We start from the raw sequence: 18,599 nt of genomic DNA on the forward strand, positions 1-18,599 counted from the left end.
TTAGCATCCGCAGACAGTTGAACGAAGCAATACAAACATGTTGTCGCTAAGCATTCTCACACGCAAGTGTGGCTATTAATTGTGTTGTCGAAAAGAATTATGACATACATTGAAAGAGGTAATCTGCTTACGGAGGTCTACAGACGGAGGAGGGTGAGCACAGGATGTAAAAAAGATGCCAAATGCTTCCTGTGAAATAAATTTCACTTGTCTATCTAAAGCAGGGGTCCCCAAATATTTTCTCATGAGGGGCAAATAACGTTTCCCTACACTGATGGGCGCCGGGGTCATTTTGCGACAAAGTGTGACGATCACTAAAGTGTCTAAATGTAATTTCTTTGTTGTTTTTCAGAAAACCCCAAAACAACCAACTCTTAACAATTTCTGGGATTTTGAAAGGAAAGTTTAATGAAATAAAACACTATTTATTAAATAAATACTAACCAAATAACGTTTTTAGTTTTTTTTTGTGAAAAAAATTGAACAATAACATTCTTGTGGACGCCATAGCTCTCCCTAATTGACATGTGAAGGACGAGGCAAGAACGCAAGCAGGCGAAGAAACCAAACTAAGGGATTCGACAACCACCGCACAATATATTTCACTACTAGTACGACCTTTAGAATTGAATTTATCCCTGGAGATTTTATTATATTTGTTCGTACTCAGAATGACTCATTCAAGGCAGAAAAGTTAGCTTACCCATTGTATGCATATTCATAATAGCTTTATGCAATTTTGCGTGTGTAAGTTTTGAACGCGTGGCTTGATTGAAAAAAAAACATTATATTTAACTCTGGTCTTGTTTAGGGGACCGGACAAAATGTGGGGGAGGGCCGGATTCAGCCCATGCGCCATATTTTGGGGACCATTGATCGAAGGCTTTGTTTACATATACCTAGGACCATTTAAACCTGAGTATTACCCCCACCCTCATACACATATATATATATATATATATATATATATATATATATATATATATATATATATATATATATATATATATATATATATATATATATATATATATATATATATATATATATATATGTCCACAAAAATCGCTGCTGCACGAATCCGCATAGTGCAGTTTTAGTCATTTCCAAGCATGCAAATTCCGTCCAATCGGAAAGAACTTCCATCTCCTAACGTCGGCAGCTGTGGCAGGAAATCGAGTCGAGTGATGCCGTAAATCTTCGATTCATAACGCGCATCTGGAGTATTTGGTGATTCTCCACTACGGTCATAGTTTGTGAGACGTTTGTTTTCAATGAAAAAAAAAAAAAGCAAAAAACGAGACACATATAGCCGAAAGGGTTAACGGGAGACATTCACCGCCCGTTTCGGACTACGCCTCAATCTTGCGTTGAACCGCTTGCCGTACGTGCTTTGAATTTCATAACAAATCTGACAACAATGGAGAAATCTGCCATGGAGGCGTTAAAAGATTAAGCTCCGCCCTAAGCCTCAGCTCAACACGACAGACAGCACACAAAACACAAGCCGCCATTTGCATAACACGCCCCCGTAATATCGCTTTAAGTAGAAATCGGTTAACCTCCTAAGGACTGCGGATTAACGGAGGGTTCCACGTTACCGCCACACGAAGATACTCTCTGGTTCTTTCTGGATCCCTGGCGTAACTTCAGGGTCGTGCACATGTTGAACCTAATCTCAACTGCCATTGTTTGCAGTCATGAGGTCAAAGGTCTTGACCGGCTCGCTAGGGTTCTACATAGACACCGCGACGGATTAAGTAGGGTGCTTTGGCTTTAATTGCCTTCTATGCATTGCGTGACATGCGCCTCGCGGCCGCTCGGCCCCCAACTCAAGCGCCAGCTTCCGCATGACCCCCGACTGGATAAGCGCTATAGAAAATGGATGTATGGACGGAGGCATTGCGTGACAATTGCATGACCTATGCATTTGGATAAAGCTCATCTGTATGTTTTAACCTACTCTCATTCGAGGAAACGTCAACATCCCCCATGCCGATGGCGACTGTTCCGTCGTTTATTGGCGGGGTTGCGTTTCCAAACCTCATAATAATAATCCACAAATCCGCAAAGTAGAGATTGCTCTTTTTATGTTTTGCTTTTGCTCCCTTTTTTTTTTTAGTTTCTTTCGTTATATATTAAATACATAACATCAACGTCTGGTTGGAATCAGGAGGAAAAATAGCAAGAAAAATACCCAAAGTAAACCTGCGATTAATAGAGTCAGAAATGAAAATCCACATTGGAGAGATTAAAAAACAATTAACAAAATAAAAATGCAATTTTTTCACTGGGCTGACTTAAAAAAATTCAAAGAAAATAGCATGGAAACCTGCAATACATATGCTCATAGATGAAAAAAATAAAATAAAATAAAATTGCTATTTCTTTGACTGGTCTGAATTAAAAGGTAGAAAAACATCAGGAAAAATATTGAGAACCATGCACAACATATGGTCAAAAATGAAAATCAATGTACCTGAGGTAGAATTTTTTTATGATAAATAAAACTTTTTTTTTGACTGGTTTGCCTTAAAAGGAAGAAAAAATACACACAAAAAATACATAATCCTGCAATAGGTATGGTCTTATTGCAAGAAAATTAGCAAGTTCAACCCGCAAAAACTCTACTCATAAATGAAAATAATTGTAGAATAGTTTGAATTATTATACAAAAAAAATACACACAAAAAATACATAATCCTGCAATAGGTATGGTCTTATAGCAAGAAAATGAGCAAGTTCAACCTGCAAAAAGTCTACTCATAAATGAAAATAATTGTAGAATGGTTTGAATTATTATACAAAAAAAATACACGCAAAAAATCCATAATCCTGCAATAGGTATGGTCTTATTGCAAGAAAATTAGCAAGTTCAACCCGCAAAAAATCTACTCATAAATGAAAATAATTGTAGGACGGTTTGAATTATTTTTTTTAATTTCCATTTTTACTTGGTCTGATTTAAAAGTTAGACCAGTGGCAAGAAAAATGCAAAAAAAAAGTTTCCTGTAATAGACTGCTTGAATTTGTTTTTTTAATAAATACAATTATTATTTCACTTCTAATTTGTCATTTTTAAGGGCTAGAAAATTACACTGATGTTGCCAAAAGAAGGGAAAATTATTTATAAGTACTATAGACAAAATGGGAACATAGTCAGAAACAGTGGAATTAAAATTAGAATGTTGAAATGTTTTAGGCTATTAGCTCTATAAAACGTGCTGCACATTTTTTTTGAATGAAAAATATGAAATTCAGTCCTTAACATTCCCAAGGTATCAAATTCGCTATTCACATCTCAAAATCAGATGACATGGACCCAAACGCAAAAAATGTCACCGGGACATTTACTGTTTTGGTCATTAATAAGTCACAAAATTATCTAAAATATTGATAATTGTTTTCCAAAAGAAAAGATGGCATTTAACAAATGTCTTATTTTGATTTAAAAGGATGTCAGTCTGTTTTCACAGAAGAATTAAAAAATCTGAGAAGTACTACTGAGAGAGAAAAATTCTGACGGTTTGAATTTTAAGATACGAAACCACGATATCAATTGATTCGTTGTTGACCTATAGTTGCACCTATCGAGACACCGGATCTGGAATCTTAGAAGATAATGACATTTGTGTCACAACCCATAATTAAAAAAGCAACAACAACAACAACAAAACTACGATTGCGCAATCTGAGCTCAGTATAACTCGAAGTTACGCTCAGCAAACACGCAGGTTGTTGCGACTTCTTTCTGGTCTTTCTGGTCTTCCAATCCAGTTCTGGATTTAGGCTAATAGTACGCAGCAGTGAGACTAATTCCCAGATCAACTCACTGAAATCATTGACGCAATAACAAAAAAGACCTGTCTCAAAATATCATTCAGTTATCTTGTGTTTAAACGCGCTAAACAAATAACGCTAGCTTGCCAAAGCAACATTACGTAACAAGCAAATTTTAAACATAAATCCAAACAATATGCCATACAAGTGTTTATTTTGAAAGTCATAGCTATTTCGAGGGCATGTCTGGTTTTGAATTTTTAATTTTTTTTAGTTTCTAAACATTTTTTTTTAACCCGCTGACAGTCCATTAAAAAAGGCATTTTTGACGTCTATAGCCGTCAATGGCATTGAATGAGGTCAACGCTCTTTTACATGGACGGATTATTTGATAATCACACCAATCAGAGAAGCGCTTCTTATTTTGTTGTATACTAGCCATACAATGACAACTAAAGCATTCTATTCTATTCCAATATTTGGATACATCAAAGATTTATAGAAACTGCAGCCTAGGAAAAAAAACTTGATATCTCGAAGTTAATGGCGGTGAGTGAGTTATATTTTTTTCTCAGAAACTGGGAGTGTTATCTACTGCAATAAATTGAAATTCTTGAACACTTAGGAGTAAGCTATAGTGACAGGTAAAATAACGACTCGTTCCTCGGCAGCCCTTTCGAAATGAATCTTCGACATTCATATCCGTCTTTGGCAGTGAATGAGTTTAAAGTTCTACCACAAAATGGCAGTTTTATTTACTGCAAGAAACAGATCTAAATTCTTGAATATAGGCCAGCAACGTATAGGGGCATGTGGAATAATTACTAGTTCGCTGGCAGCCAAGTAAAAATCGAGCAGGGAATATGTTGAGAGTCAGTTTGTTAGTTTTTGTTTGTTCAAAAATGCTTTTAGTTTTTATTCTGTTGTTAATATGTTTAAATCTAAGCAGAGTTTTTGTTGAGGCGTTCAGAGGCGGCGCAACTAATCCTATTTTCAACTAAAAGGTCTGTAGATTTTAATAAAACAAACTACAGTTAGGAAAAAAAATGGTTGACCGTCCAATGGTGGAACAGCATTTTCAGGTTTTGCAGCCCTGTGTAAATCGTTTTTTTGACGGTGTTCTTTTGCAATGTTTTCCAATGAAAACTTTCTTTTTTTCATTGGATTGCTAATGTATAAATAAAATCACTGGTCTAAATCAGCGGTTCTCATCCTTTTTTTTAGTGTTGCCCCCCCCTGTGAAATATGGTTTCAGCCAAGTACCCTTTAAAAAAAAAAAAAAAATCTTAAAACAGGCCGTCAGTGATATATTAAACGTTAGAATCCTTCAAACTTAATCCATATTGCACCACAAAAAATAATTAACATAAAGTGTCACACTGCAAAAACAAATAATTTCAAATAAATATTTGTCCACAGAAAAATATTCAACATAAAATGTCATCTTTTGGGATTACAGTACAGATCTTTTCACGAAAATAAATCATTCACTTAATTATTAATAAATATTTGTCCGCAAAAATAATCAACATGTCAGACCTGTTCTAAAAAACAAATGATTATAAATATTTTTCCACAGAAAAATATTCAACTCACAAAAATAAATCATTACAGTGACAAATTGGGTTGAACCATTCTGGTATGGGGGGGGAATATGGCTTTTATAAATAAGGAAACAGAGAAATCTACTGAACATAAAATTTGTTTTATAAACTTATATTTTCCTGAAACATTTCATCAACTCAATAATTATGTTTAAAGGATTTTTGCACTTTTTTGTTCTATTTAAGATCTAGATCATGAATCTGTTTTTTGTTTTATGTTTGGCATGTATCCATGAAACCAAAACATTAGGAGTGTCATCATGTAAATTGGGCTTCATACAGTAAGGATGAACAAACGAAGCCTCACGAAACACTTATGAAAATCTTTTACATTGCACTTCGTGTTTAAAAACGCACTAGAAATGTATACATTTATGTTGCAGTAGTCTTCATCTTTAAACCAACAGCACCATCTATAGGATGCTTCAAGTGCTTCACGAAGCTTCATTTTCCCATCATTGCCACTGTACCTACCGCCTTCGCTTTGTTGTTAAACCGTTGCTCTTGCCGCTAATGGGAATTGGTTTCATAACCAATATCATTTGAATGGGAACCGGCTTAGGGTAAAGCGGCCTGTCCCAATTTCGAATTAAGTGTTTGCAGGCCTTTGTTGGCCGCCAAACAAGCATCCCCGTCAATTCAGTCAGCCCTGCTCCATTAAATCCCGGCAGGATTCCAGAGGCGGCACGACTAATCCTACTTTAGCCTCCGGGGAGCACCGCAGGGGTCCGTCCCGGTGCCCCGTGGGATATGCGGACGTCCTGCGCCATAATTGTCATGCGTCTTTCGTAGAATGCGCCACGACACCAAATTGACATAAAGATATCGATTCGAAATGACAATGTTCTTAATACTGTTTTTCGCAGGTGAGTTCCCAAACATTCTTTTTCTCATGCTGATCTATAAGATAAATGGACACAAATGTCCCATGGAATTTCAAAGACATAGTCCACTTAGCTGGCCGTTTTCAGCAGGAAAAAATGATTTTGCCTATTTAATTATTAATATATTCAAAAACACGTTTTGCCATTTGCTGTCAACTGGAAATAACAAACAAGCTGCCGGAAGTCACATGACCAAACTAATAAAACAGCTGAGCTTTGATTGGTCACTACCCACGATGTTATTATAAGCAACCGAAGTCCATACTAGTTTCAGTCACCTTCTCATGGGAATTTTCAAATGAGAAATTACAACTTGGAAAAGAGAATTATCCTCATTTCCACATGATATTTTGAACGACAGATATTTGACCAACTGTGATGTAATTTTCAGTCGACAAGTAGCAAAATGGCCGACCCCTGAGGTGAATAATAAGTGGATTTGGCTCGACTTGTCGGGGTGCACGGAACTTGAGTTGTTAAAGTCAAAGCGATAACGTTGGCGATTAATCCAAACTTTAATTAAGGATGAACGAATAAAATAAAAATAAAACTAGGAAAAATGTAGAAAAAAAAATGACTTAACTTAAATACAACACACTGGCAATCACATGATTTGAAGCTGCTATTTTAACAATGATATTCTGTGAATTTGCCAAATTTGAAATTTGTTTCAAACAAACCAACTCAAACACTGAACCAGAACATATTGATCCAACCCTCATTTCAAAACAATGTCCTGAATGAGAAAAGTCCTTCCACCCATTTTTGATCTCTTCATACTCTACATTCCGTTTGTATCTGTCATCAACAAAACACTATGGGCTGCCAATCTTCCGCGGTTTTCAGACATATAATTTTAGCGGAGGAAAAAAGGTGCGGTGTTCATTTACGCATACGTGACTGAGAAATCAGGTCACGGTTTTATAGGTCAACAGAAGCTTGAGTAGATCAAGTCGTTTGAACTATTAAAGAATTTCTACTTGCTTTCATCAGAATTAGTCACATGACTTTTTCCCATTCAAAAGAATAAATTACATTTTCTGAGCATATGAGGAGTGCATTATCATGCTCAAACATTGTAAATAATACAGCAAAAAATAAAATAAAATAAAAAATATGCATGTGAGGTTCTTGAGGACAACTAATTGGGTGTGTCTATTTGAGCACTGTGATTGGCTGGTTCCCAGCTCGGGATTTACCTTCAACAGGACAAGCAGTAAAGAACACGGGTGCATTCTGTACTGTCGATATGCTTCAAATGTTTTTTTGGTTTTAAATTCAGACGAAACACATTAAAGTTTCAAAACACAATTTGCAATTAAAAAGAGTGAATCATCGGCGTAATTAAAGACTGAAAGGAGTGCTGTAAAGTAGCTGCAGCTGTTGCGGAGCAGTTCTGGTACCGCAAGTTTGTGAGCGTGTGGGAAACAACAAGTGGCTTTCCGTTCGCCTGAGAGAAAAACACTTAAGAGGAAAATGACAGGAAATCTCCTGGGGATTTTTAATTCACTCTGAAAAAAATGGGACATATTTGCTTACATAAAAATTTGACATAGCGCCAAATTTAACGTGGTTTGATGGAAGTTTTCCATTTTGTTTATAACAAAAGCGACATTAGGATTGTTATAATACTGCACCAACACAAAGGTAACATGCCTGATTGCGTTTACTGGTGGAGCGACATTAGGATTGTTATAATACTGCACCAACACAAAGGTAACATGCCTGATTGCGTTTACTGGTGTAGCGACATTAGGATTGTTATAATACTGCACCAACACAAAGGTAACATGCCTGATTGCGTTTACTGGTGGAGCGACATTAGGATTGTTATAATACTGCACCAACACAAAGGTAACATGCCTGATTGTGTTTACTGGTGTAGCGACATTAGGATTGTTATAATACTGCACCAACACAAAGGTAACATGCCTGATTGCGTTTACTGGTGGAGCGACATTAGGATTGTTATAATACTGCACCAACACAAAGGTAACATGGCTGATTGCGTTTACTGGTGGAGCGACATTAGGATTGTTATAATACTGCACCAACACAAAGGTAACATGCCTGATTGCGTTTACTGGTGGAGAGTGCTCACGAGTGACGAGTATAAAAGCAGTTCAAACTCAAAATCAAAACTTCGATCAAGTCTTCTTCTCGATCTCTTTGTTTACCAGTAGATTGCCCCCTGGTGGCCAGTACAAAATGTGTTCAAAGCGTGAGAAAAGAGTTGCAGCTTATAGTTTGAAATATAGGACAAAGTCGTTTTGAAAGTTGCGCAAGAACCTTTTGCGTCTCAGATCGAAACAAAGCTGAACTGTTCTCCAAATCTCCACGTCTTCACTTCTTGCCAATTGGAACATCCAAACAAGACTTATAATGAAACCAAAAGTGGAAGGATCATCCCTCCGTCCAATAAAACAGGCCCATTCCCAGAAACAGCTGTTGCAGCCAATCGCATGTATGCACAGTGTGGAAGATGAATTTAAGGGTAGGATAGTAGTCAGGAAGTCGATTATCTTTAACATAAAGTTGCCAGTTTTTATGTTTTTTTTTTTTTTTTTGCAACTGTAACAGATCATTTCGACATACCGGTTTTCTGGTGCACGTGTCTGCGCTGGCTCATGTCTTCTCCTATTCATCCACAGCCTTCACTCAGTCCTATAAAAAAGTAAAAAGGAAACAGAAAGCAAAAATAAATTTTCCATTAAATGAATATAGCTGCTTAACTTTATAGGGATATTTTACCGCTGTGGCTATTTAATAAGCTATCTTTAAATAAAAAGTCATAATTTTTCAAGTACAATTAATACCTTTGAAAAAAGTTCCCACTTGGTGTCAAAAGACATCACGTGCTCAGGCAACCAATCACAGCTCAGCCTGCATCTGTCACATGATCAAACCCGGAAAACAGTCGAGCCATTAGTGTTATGTAATTACATCTTGTGACATTATGTTACAAATTATGGAAATTCCTTTGATTTTTTTCTGATATCCGAAATGAATCAATAGGAAAAAAAAAACACTAGGGAGCTGAAATTTCCAGCAGATGTTTAAAACATGTAAAATTTAAAAATGCAACCATTCTGTCGTTTCGATGCGATTGCAGCTAGATGTGCGAGATTTACTGCGCAAAAATAATCATTGTCCAAATTTTGCACCATATAAAACCATTCTAATAACAAATTTTTAAGATGCATTTTAATTGGATTTATTCCATTAATTTTCCTATGAATTTTGCAACGTTTCGTGAACAGAAAATTCTTTGTTGACTTGTGTTTCACCTCAAGACAGTAGGTGGCAGTAAAGACCAGATAATGGCTATTAAATTGTCATTATCACGTCACAGACTACAAACAGACCAAATTTCATTTTTTGTGGGTGTTAATAAATCTAACAAACATACGTATGGATAGAACTGATGCAACTGAACACTTTGAGAGGTTGAAAACAAATATTCATAAATAACTCGAATTATTAAGCCTTTAAAAGAATTTACAAAATTAGGGAAAAAAAATACAACGTGTACACTTTGCAAAGCGTGTGCACGAGGGTTAAACATTTCGGTACAGTTTTTTGTTCACGTACGGTACATAACCAAGCTAGCAGGAAACGAAAGATAATCAAGCTAGCAGGAAACGTAAGGCAAATTCAAGACAATTACGATAAAAGAAGAAGAGAACTCAAAACGCCTATAATCCAAGGACAAAAACGATAATGAATAAGATAACAGAATAAGATTTTCATTGTGTATTGTTTCTATATATATGACAAATACAACTTTAGAATCTTGGTCAAAATATGCATACAAATGTTGCTTTAATTCCCTTTTTTGGTCAGATGGGTTCAATTAATTTGCCTTGTGATAATCCTAATTCATCCTCATAAATGCGAGACATAATCAAACGTAATTGAATTATTTCCATCTTTGGTCATGTATCCAGCAGAAACGTTCTGGCCTTTAATTTTCTCAAACCAGGTTGACTCACACAAAGCGATTGGATTAAGATGGCCGACGTAGATGAATCGAGAACGCAGACCCCGACGCTGCCTTTAATCTGCCGCGAATTGGACGTTATCTTGTGTTGCTGTCGGACCCTTTGAAGAAATATTTTCATGGAGGATAACCCCCGTGTGAACCGGTCATTTTCGCGGCCTGAAGGTCAAAGAGGCTTAACGTGCCCTTTGGTGACCTTGCGTCATCATGAACTATTAGGAGAAGAGGATGGACTCCATTAGCAGCCCAATCAACCGCTCTTTAACTCTTTAACGCACTTCCGGACAAATCTCCGGCCTTCCGCTGACTACGCCGCGGTCAAGGGTCAAAGTTCAGGCCTAGTGCTTATTATAATGCGTTTGGTGCATGAGGAAGATGGACGAGTAACTTTTGGGCTGGGGTTGAAGTCGTGTGAGGTGCCACTTTTTGTTTTCTTCTCGTGTTCCACTGAGCCAGGCAACAAATGGCCGAAATGGCAAATTTTAGAGCGCCCTTTAATATTATGCCAGTTGATCACTGTTGAAGTTTTATAAATACGCAAACTGTTACATTTTGCTGTTTTTGCTTAAGTTTTATCAAAGGAAAAGAATGTTTATATGTTTTAGGATGCTACAAAAATTGTGTTAAAGCTAATGTGCAGAAAACACGTCTTTTCACAAATTAGCATTTTTTTTTCCTTTTGTCCAAAACATCTTGGTGTCACTCAAATGACCTTTTTTCAAAAAATGTGTGCATACGATATTTTCTCGAACTTGAAAGATCCGTCAAATTGCTTAGAACCGACTGGCATCGAGCGGTTCCGTTTTCGGGTAACACTCGGCACTAAAAGAGTTAAAATTTTGTATGAAATTTTTTTCAGTTAACTCAGTGCTATTTACTTCTGGCAAAGGTGTTGTTGAGGGAGTTTTACTTTAAAAAGTTGCTTGAATAGAAAGAAAGAAAGAAAGAAAGAAAAAAAGAAAGAAAGAAAGAAAGAAAGAAAGAAAGAAAGAAAGAAAGAAAAAGACAAAGAAAGAAAGAAAGAAAAAGATAAAGAAAGAAACAAACAAACAAACAAACAAACAAACAAAAAAGAAAGAAAGAAAGAAAGAAAGAAAGAAAGAAAGAAAGAAAGAAAGAAAGAAAGAAAGAAAGAAAGAAAGAAAGAAAGAAAAAGACAAAGAAAGAAAGAAAGAAAGAAAAAGACAAAGAAAGAAGGAAAGAAAGAAAGAAAAAGACAAAAGAAAGAAAGAAAGAAAGAAAGAAAGAAAGAAAAAGACAAAGAAAGAAAGAAAGAAAGAAAAAGATAAAGATAAAGAAAGAAAGAAACAAACAAACAAAAAAGAAAGAAAGAAAGAAAGAAACAAACAAACAAAAAAGAAAGAAAGAAAGAAAGAAAGAAAGAAAGAAAGAAAGAAAGAAAGAAAGAAAGAAAAAGACAAAGAAAGAAAGAAAGAAAGAAAAAGACAAAGAAAGAAGGAAAGAAAGAAAGAAAAAGACAAAAGAAAGAAAGAAAGAAAGAAAGAAAGAAAGAAAGAAAGAAAGAAAGAAAGAAAGAAAGAAAGAAAGAAAAAGACAAAGAAAGAAAGAAAGAAAGAAAGAAAAAGATAAAGATAAAGAAAGAAAGAAACAAACAAACAAAAAAGAAAGAAAGAAAGAAAGAAACAAACAAACAAAAAAGAAAGAAAGAAAGAAAGAAAGAAAGAAAGAAAGAAAGAAAGAAAGAAAGAAAGAAAGAAAGAAAGAAAGAAAGAAAGAAAGAAAAAGACAAAGAAAGAAAGAAAGAAAGAAAAAGATAAAGATAAAGAAAGAAAGAAACAAACAAACAAAAAAGAAAGAAAGAAAGAAAGAAACAAACAAACAAACAAAAAAGAAAGAAAGAAAGAAAGAAAGAAAGAAAGAAAGAAAGAAAGAAAGAAAAAGACACAGAAAAAGGTAAGCAAAAAAGAGAAAGAATGTGACAAAGAAAAATAAAGAATATGAGACAAAGAAAGAGACAGCCAGATGCACTTGACCTTTGACCTAACCATTGAATTGGATTTCTTGTTCGAGTCCTTTTGCAGATAGCAGCGAAAGCAACAAAAGAGTTTGGAATGGCGAAAGGCTGATTCTCTTGAGTCATCTCGTTCACTTAAATGTTTTGGAGCAGTCCGGCCTGACAAAACAGGGGGATTCCTTGTCTTAGATTCAAAAGATTGGAACACACCATAAAAACAACAAAAAAAAAATCCCTCTATGAGTTCTCAATAGTGCGTGAAGTATGTACGTGGGTTTATTTACACAAAAGACCTTCGGCCTACTTCTATTTGCACCACTCAGATAATAGGCCGATGTGCCAAAGAAATTTGCTGCTTACTCTATGCCGCTGCAGCAGCCTTGTTTTTACGAAGCTTTCTGTTTTTTTATTAGAATTGAAGTTCATAGAAGGATATATACAGTGTATATATATATATATATATATATATATATATATATATATATATATATATATATATATATAGTTTTTTTTACTCAAAAGTAATCTCTGCAACATAAACCAGGTTTTGTAAAAGCACACACACACAAACACACACACATCTCTATACCTATGTATATATATCATATATATAATAACAATATTAAATATTATAATATACGTATATACTGTATATATAGTCATATTTTCTTCGCTAACTCCAAAAAAAACAAGTTTTGTAAAACACACACGCGCGCACGCGCACACACACACACCAACACACACGCATCTCTATACTTATGTATATATATCATCTATAATAACAATATTAAATAATATAATATACGTGTATACTGTATATATAGTCATATTTTCTTCGCTAACTCCAAAAAAACAAGTTTTGTAAAACACCTTGCGCACGTGCACACACACACACACATCTCTATATTTATGTATATAAATCATATATATATAATAACAATATAAAATAATATAATAATATACCCATATACTGTATATAGCCATATTTTCTTGATAATTAAAATATTTTCTTGTATTAAAAAAAACACCGTGCGTGCGCACACACACACACGTATATATATATATATATATATATATATATATATATATATATATATATATATATATATATATATATGTACTGTATGTACGTATATGCACATGCACGGGGTTATGCGGTGCAACTCCCAGTTGCAGAGTTTGCCTGCGCATACTGTTTGCTTAAACTCTGCAGCAGGTCTGCTGACTGGTCAGCATTTCCTCGAAGGCATGCAGCTGTACATTCCTGATCCACGTGACACGTGAGCATGAGCCGGACAGAAGCATATACCACATTCCACGCCGGACCATCAACATTTCAGCAAGGCGTGTTTATTACTAAAATAAAATCAATCGACATATACAGTAAACGGAACGTGTAAGGCGTTGGATGAGGTTAAAAAGGCGTCACGTGCACGAGATGGAATAAAATATCAAAACGAAGTGCTCATATTTCAGGTTTTAGTCAAGTCAGTTCAGTATAATAAAGTGCCGAGCGTCTTTTCAGACGGGGGCGACCAGGAGGGGGTTGGGCGCCCCGCATTTGCGGCAGATGTTCAAAACGGCGGCCTCGATGGAGAAGAGGTGCTCGTCGTTGACCTCCGGGCAGCGGAGTCGCATGAATTCCGCCAGCCGGAGCAGATATTCCGCATTGCGGCCCGTCTTGCCCCTGCAGACGGCGATCTGGTCGGCGATCTCCTGGTCGGAAGCCGGGCCCAGGTAGGCGGGGCTGTCGGGCGTGGCGATGTAGACCAGGGCGCGGACTACGTCCTGCTCCTTCTCCCGGGGGACGAACTCCACCATTTTGCTGACGTAGCCCCCCAGCACCACTTCTCTCATGTTGAGGTACTGAAAGGCCTCTTTGATCTGAGCGTCCGACACTTCGTAGGCCACGCCCCATGTGCAAGCCTGCCGGGGAGACGAGCGGACAGGAGCTAATCGTTAACCGGGAAAACAAACGGGGCCGCTTATGTCATTGTTGCGCTCAATTATTAAAAACAAATAAAGTGGCCCCGATGCTTGTAAAGAAGCAAGATGATTGTTTTAATGACAGGCCAGCTGCCGAGTACACAGGCTAGTTTTTTTTCCTTCTTGTTAGCGCTCCAACGGGAGTCAAAATCTAACGGATTTTCCGCACCATACGGTGCACCGTATTATAAGGTGCGGTCTCAATTATGGGGTCTGTTTCCATACGCAGGAAGAACTGTATTAAAAAACGGTCGGCAATAAAAGAGAATGTACGTAATGTTCTCGGAAGAGTTTATTGCTGCTAGCGTAGTACCGCACATAATACGTAACGTTCCCTGATTAGTTCATCGCCGCTAGCGTATATTCTTACGTAAAATGTAATGTTCTATATTAAATTTTTCAGTTTTTTTATGTGAGTATGTAGTGCGCACATTACATAATGTTCTCTGATTGGTTTATCGCTGCTAGCGTACAAACTATATGAATTTTTTCTGTTTTTTAGACGGTGTACGTAGTGTACACATTATATAATGTTCTCTGGTTGGTTTATCGCTGCTAGCGTACAAACTATATTATTTTTTTCTGTTTTTTAGACTGTGTACGTAGTGTACACATTATATAATGTTCTCTGGTTGGTTTATCGCTGCAAGTGTACAAACTTTATGATTTTTTTTCTGTTTTTTATTTTTTACTAGCATACGTACTATACGTAATATGTTCTATAAGTGGTTTATCGCTCCCGGCGTACGTACTACTTAATACTTAGTATTTACTGATTGGTTTATTGCTGCTAGTGTACATATTTTATTAATGATTGTTTATTTGTTGCCAGCGTATGCACTGTATGTATTAAGTAATGTTCTCTGATTTTTTTTTTTTTTTTTTTTTTGAAGGGATGTTGATGGCAGTTATTTTTCAGCCATACATGAGTATTGAAATTTTAGGGAGTTACCAATACCGATACCAGAAGTCAGAGCTACATATAATCCCTACATTGAAATTTTCCTTCAAACTGCAAGAAATGATCCATTTTCAATGTTTCTACTTTTTAGTTCTTGATTATAAAATGTCCGAAATCGGGCCGCCAATAATATGGTATCGGCGCCTTTTGAGAGTATCGATACCATGAGACACAGTATGGCCAATTGAGGCATTGATACCTTAGCATGTGTGTGTGTTACGTACAGTATATTAGTATAAATTTAACAACATATTGTCAGTCACATAGAATCATTTTGCCCCCCCCCCCCCCCCCCCACACACACACACACACACACACACACAAAATCTTCACAATACAAATTGGTATTTGCACTGATAATGGAATAAAAACTATAACTTGTTGTGGTTTAAGAACAAGTGAACATAACAAAATAAGACCCCAAAAAATACCCTGTGTTTTTTTTTTGTTTTGTTGTCCTTTGGTCTTCTCCCAAAACAAAGCAATTCCGATATGTGTTTGACATTATATTCAAGTTGTTTTCTTGATCCCAGCGGACTATTCAGCCTTTCAATTTAACGAGTTGAGCAAAACATCAGACGCAGCTCTCAGAATGATGACGCAACTGCAACCGCAACAACAAACATGTTTTTAACTCTCTGAGAACTTTTTTTACATGCGAAATAAGCGCTCGTCATATTTTATCATAACACGCATACATTTTGCGATTTCCATCTCAAAAGCATAACTCTGTTAATAGTTTTAAAAGCGAGCTCAAATATTCATGTTGCCACATGGTTGCACAGCACACTAGCGGGATCATCGAGGTGGCAAAACTGGAACGTGGCACGTTATACCGCTCGCTATTTTTAGTATAAATATATTTACAGTTGTACTTCAATATCCAGTGTCCGATGTATGAGGACATGAAAAAAACTTACCTCCTGGTCTTCAATCAGTGTCACCACTCTTCCTGGCTGTGGAGATATAAAGCACATCTGGACTCAATACACGTTATATCGCGATTTCAATGAATGAATTAATTAATTTTAAATAGGAAGGATTGGAGTTTATTCAAATGATGTGGAGGACTCACGTGTTCCTTGTCTCCTCGGTAAAAGTCATCCCCGTGCCAGAATCGACGTTTGTAGCCTTTGATGTGGCCTATTTTGCTGTTCTGGTAAATAAAATCAGGCTTCCACACTAAAGAGCCATAACCGAAAACCCAAAGGCTTCCTTTGCACTGCAAAATGTCTTGAGGTTTCATCGCAGCTGCTCGGCTTTGCGCACGCAAACACGTTGTCGTAGTTTCGAAATGATTTAAATCATAAAAAGTTGCTCTCTTAAAGCAACATTCTGCAAATGGAGCAAAAAGTCGGAGGCACCTCAAAGATCTTGCAAATTGCCCTGCCACGGTTCTTTAACGAGCGCTTCCTTGCTTTGGGGCAACACGTGTATTTGTTGTTCGCGTGACGTCACGGTGAGGAGGTGTCCACCAATGGGAGCGCGCCGGGGGCGGGGTTTGGGACAGTCACGTCCATTCGAAGAAGCGGTCAAGCCGTTTTCCCACTCGTTTGCCCACTCAAAACAAAAGTAAAACCTCGAGGTTTTCATTCTCATCCAGAAAGTGAAAGGACAATCGCAAATTTCTGTATCGTTATGACTTTATTTGTGTCCCGTTTTGCTACATTCGGGACAGGATTGGAAATCTCCATTGACCTTTTATCGTGCAAGATACGCCAAGATTGTTTCAAGAAAATCATGCAAAAAAAGTGGAATGATGTTACCTTCTGTCGCACTCGAACAGTATATTAAAAATGTAAAACTCCCACGACTTAGTCGAATTCAAATCCTCATAAATAATGTATAAAGCATATAATAACCAATTTTTTCATAGCAATATACTGTATACAGATCAATGCGTTGTTCTATTGATGAGCCCTTCCTTTCTTTTAGTTTTCTATTATTTCTTTTTATGAGGTGATTTGCTAAGTAAATCAAATCAAAATCACATCAAATCAAAGTAATAAATAAAAATAAAAAACAAGAGTTGGGGTTCAATGTAAAGAGATGCTGCATGTGGCAGGTAATCCCATTATCATAAATAGACCTGAGCTGCTGGGACGTGTTCTCCAGTAGCTGTGTTGTCCAAAGCTCCTTAAGCTTCCTGTTATGTTCCTTTAAGAGGAGCAGGAACAATTTCCCTGGGTCATTTTGACCCGGGTCATATTTACTCACACAAACATGTCCAAAACATGTGCCACCCAAATCAATGTTTTGATTTTAACAAGTATTCTGTTCCTTTTCCAAAGCCAGCAATAATGTCTCCGGGTCAAAATGACCCGGTGGTGTGTTAAATTATTCAAAAGAGTCTACATGGGTTTTGCTTATTCATCAAAAACAGTTGCAAAAAAAAAGTTAAAAAAAATCATAATAAAAATGCAAAAATGTGTAAGTAGCAAAATAACCAGGCAACAATTGAGTTATAGAATAGTGTTATAAAATAGGACGATGTTATGTTTATTAAGAACAGTAATACCAACTTGGGTCAATTTGACCTGAGATCACGTGCAATTGATCAAATGTGTCATAATTCTTTTTGTTTGTTTGACCCTTGATAACTGATAACTAACAAAACTTGTGATTCTTATTTTTTTCCCCTCAAAAAAAAAAAAAAAAAAAAATCAATAACATTCTTGGGTCATTTTGACCCGAAAGATTGTTTAATTATCCAAAAGTGCCAAGCAATCTATTTTTGTGTAGAATCTCACTAACAAGGTAAAAAGGCAAATATTAATGTATAGAATAGAGTAGAAATGTTTATATTATTTCTCTCCAATAGTAATAACATCCTGGGTCAATTTGACCCGAGGTCATGTGTAACTGATCAAAAGTTTCAGAAATTATATATATTTGTGTGTGTGTGTGTAACTGATAATTGCCAAATCTTCAGAATTTTCTTGGGCCTGCCAGGTGTGGTGACATTTGAGAAGTTGGAAAAGTTTCCTTTTCTTCCGGAAACTCATGCAAAAGTTAGCGCCCTCAAGTGGCGGCTGATGGCACTGCAGATCACGTTTAATGGAGAATTCCCTTCTGCATACCTCTGTAGGTGGAAAATTGTTGACTTGGGCCAACCCAGAACCACACAATGTCAAAAAGCATGTCGGAACGTACACGCATGACGTGCAAAGCTCGCGTGATCATTTTTACAGCCTCGAAATTGTTTTGCCAAAACTTGGCACTGTGCATGTTTTGTGTTTAGGGTTCTAGCTATTCAGCCAAAGAATTCTTTGTGAAGACAAAGGAAAAAATGCTTACAATTTCTTTTGCGAGTAGTGTAAAAATATCATATATATTTAGAAATACAGAAACGAAAGTATTCTCAAACAGTAAATCAGCATGTTTTTGGTGATTTACTTTTTTTTATTGA

General features: G+C 36.4%; 1 protein-coding gene across 1 annotated transcript; it reads right to left on the minus strand.

Moving 5' to 3' along the window:
* Window positions 1-13,406: 13,406 nt before the first annotated feature.
* LOC148412625 (glutathione-specific gamma-glutamylcyclotransferase 1-like) lies at window positions 13,407-16,615 on the minus strand. Its single transcript, XM_088433209.1, has 3 exons — window positions 16,266-16,615; window positions 16,111-16,146; window positions 13,407-14,169 (listed from the first exon to the last, which is right to left on the minus strand). Exons 1-3 carry the CDS (start codon window positions 16,434-16,436, stop codon window positions 13,765-13,767), a joined length of 612 nt encoding a protein of 203 aa, XP_088289335.1. The 5' UTR covers window positions 16,437-16,615; the 3' UTR covers window positions 13,407-13,764.
* Between the last annotated feature and the right edge of the window lie 1,984 nt (window positions 16,616-18,599).

Source organism: Hippichthys cyanospilos, chromosome 14 (genome assembly GCF_059441005.1).
Source record: "Hippichthys cyanospilos isolate Australia breed blue-spotted pipefish chromosome 14, RoL_Hcya_1.0, whole genome shotgun sequence".
Taxonomy (NCBI): Eukaryota; Metazoa; Chordata; class Actinopteri; order Syngnathiformes; family Syngnathidae; genus Hippichthys; species Hippichthys cyanospilos.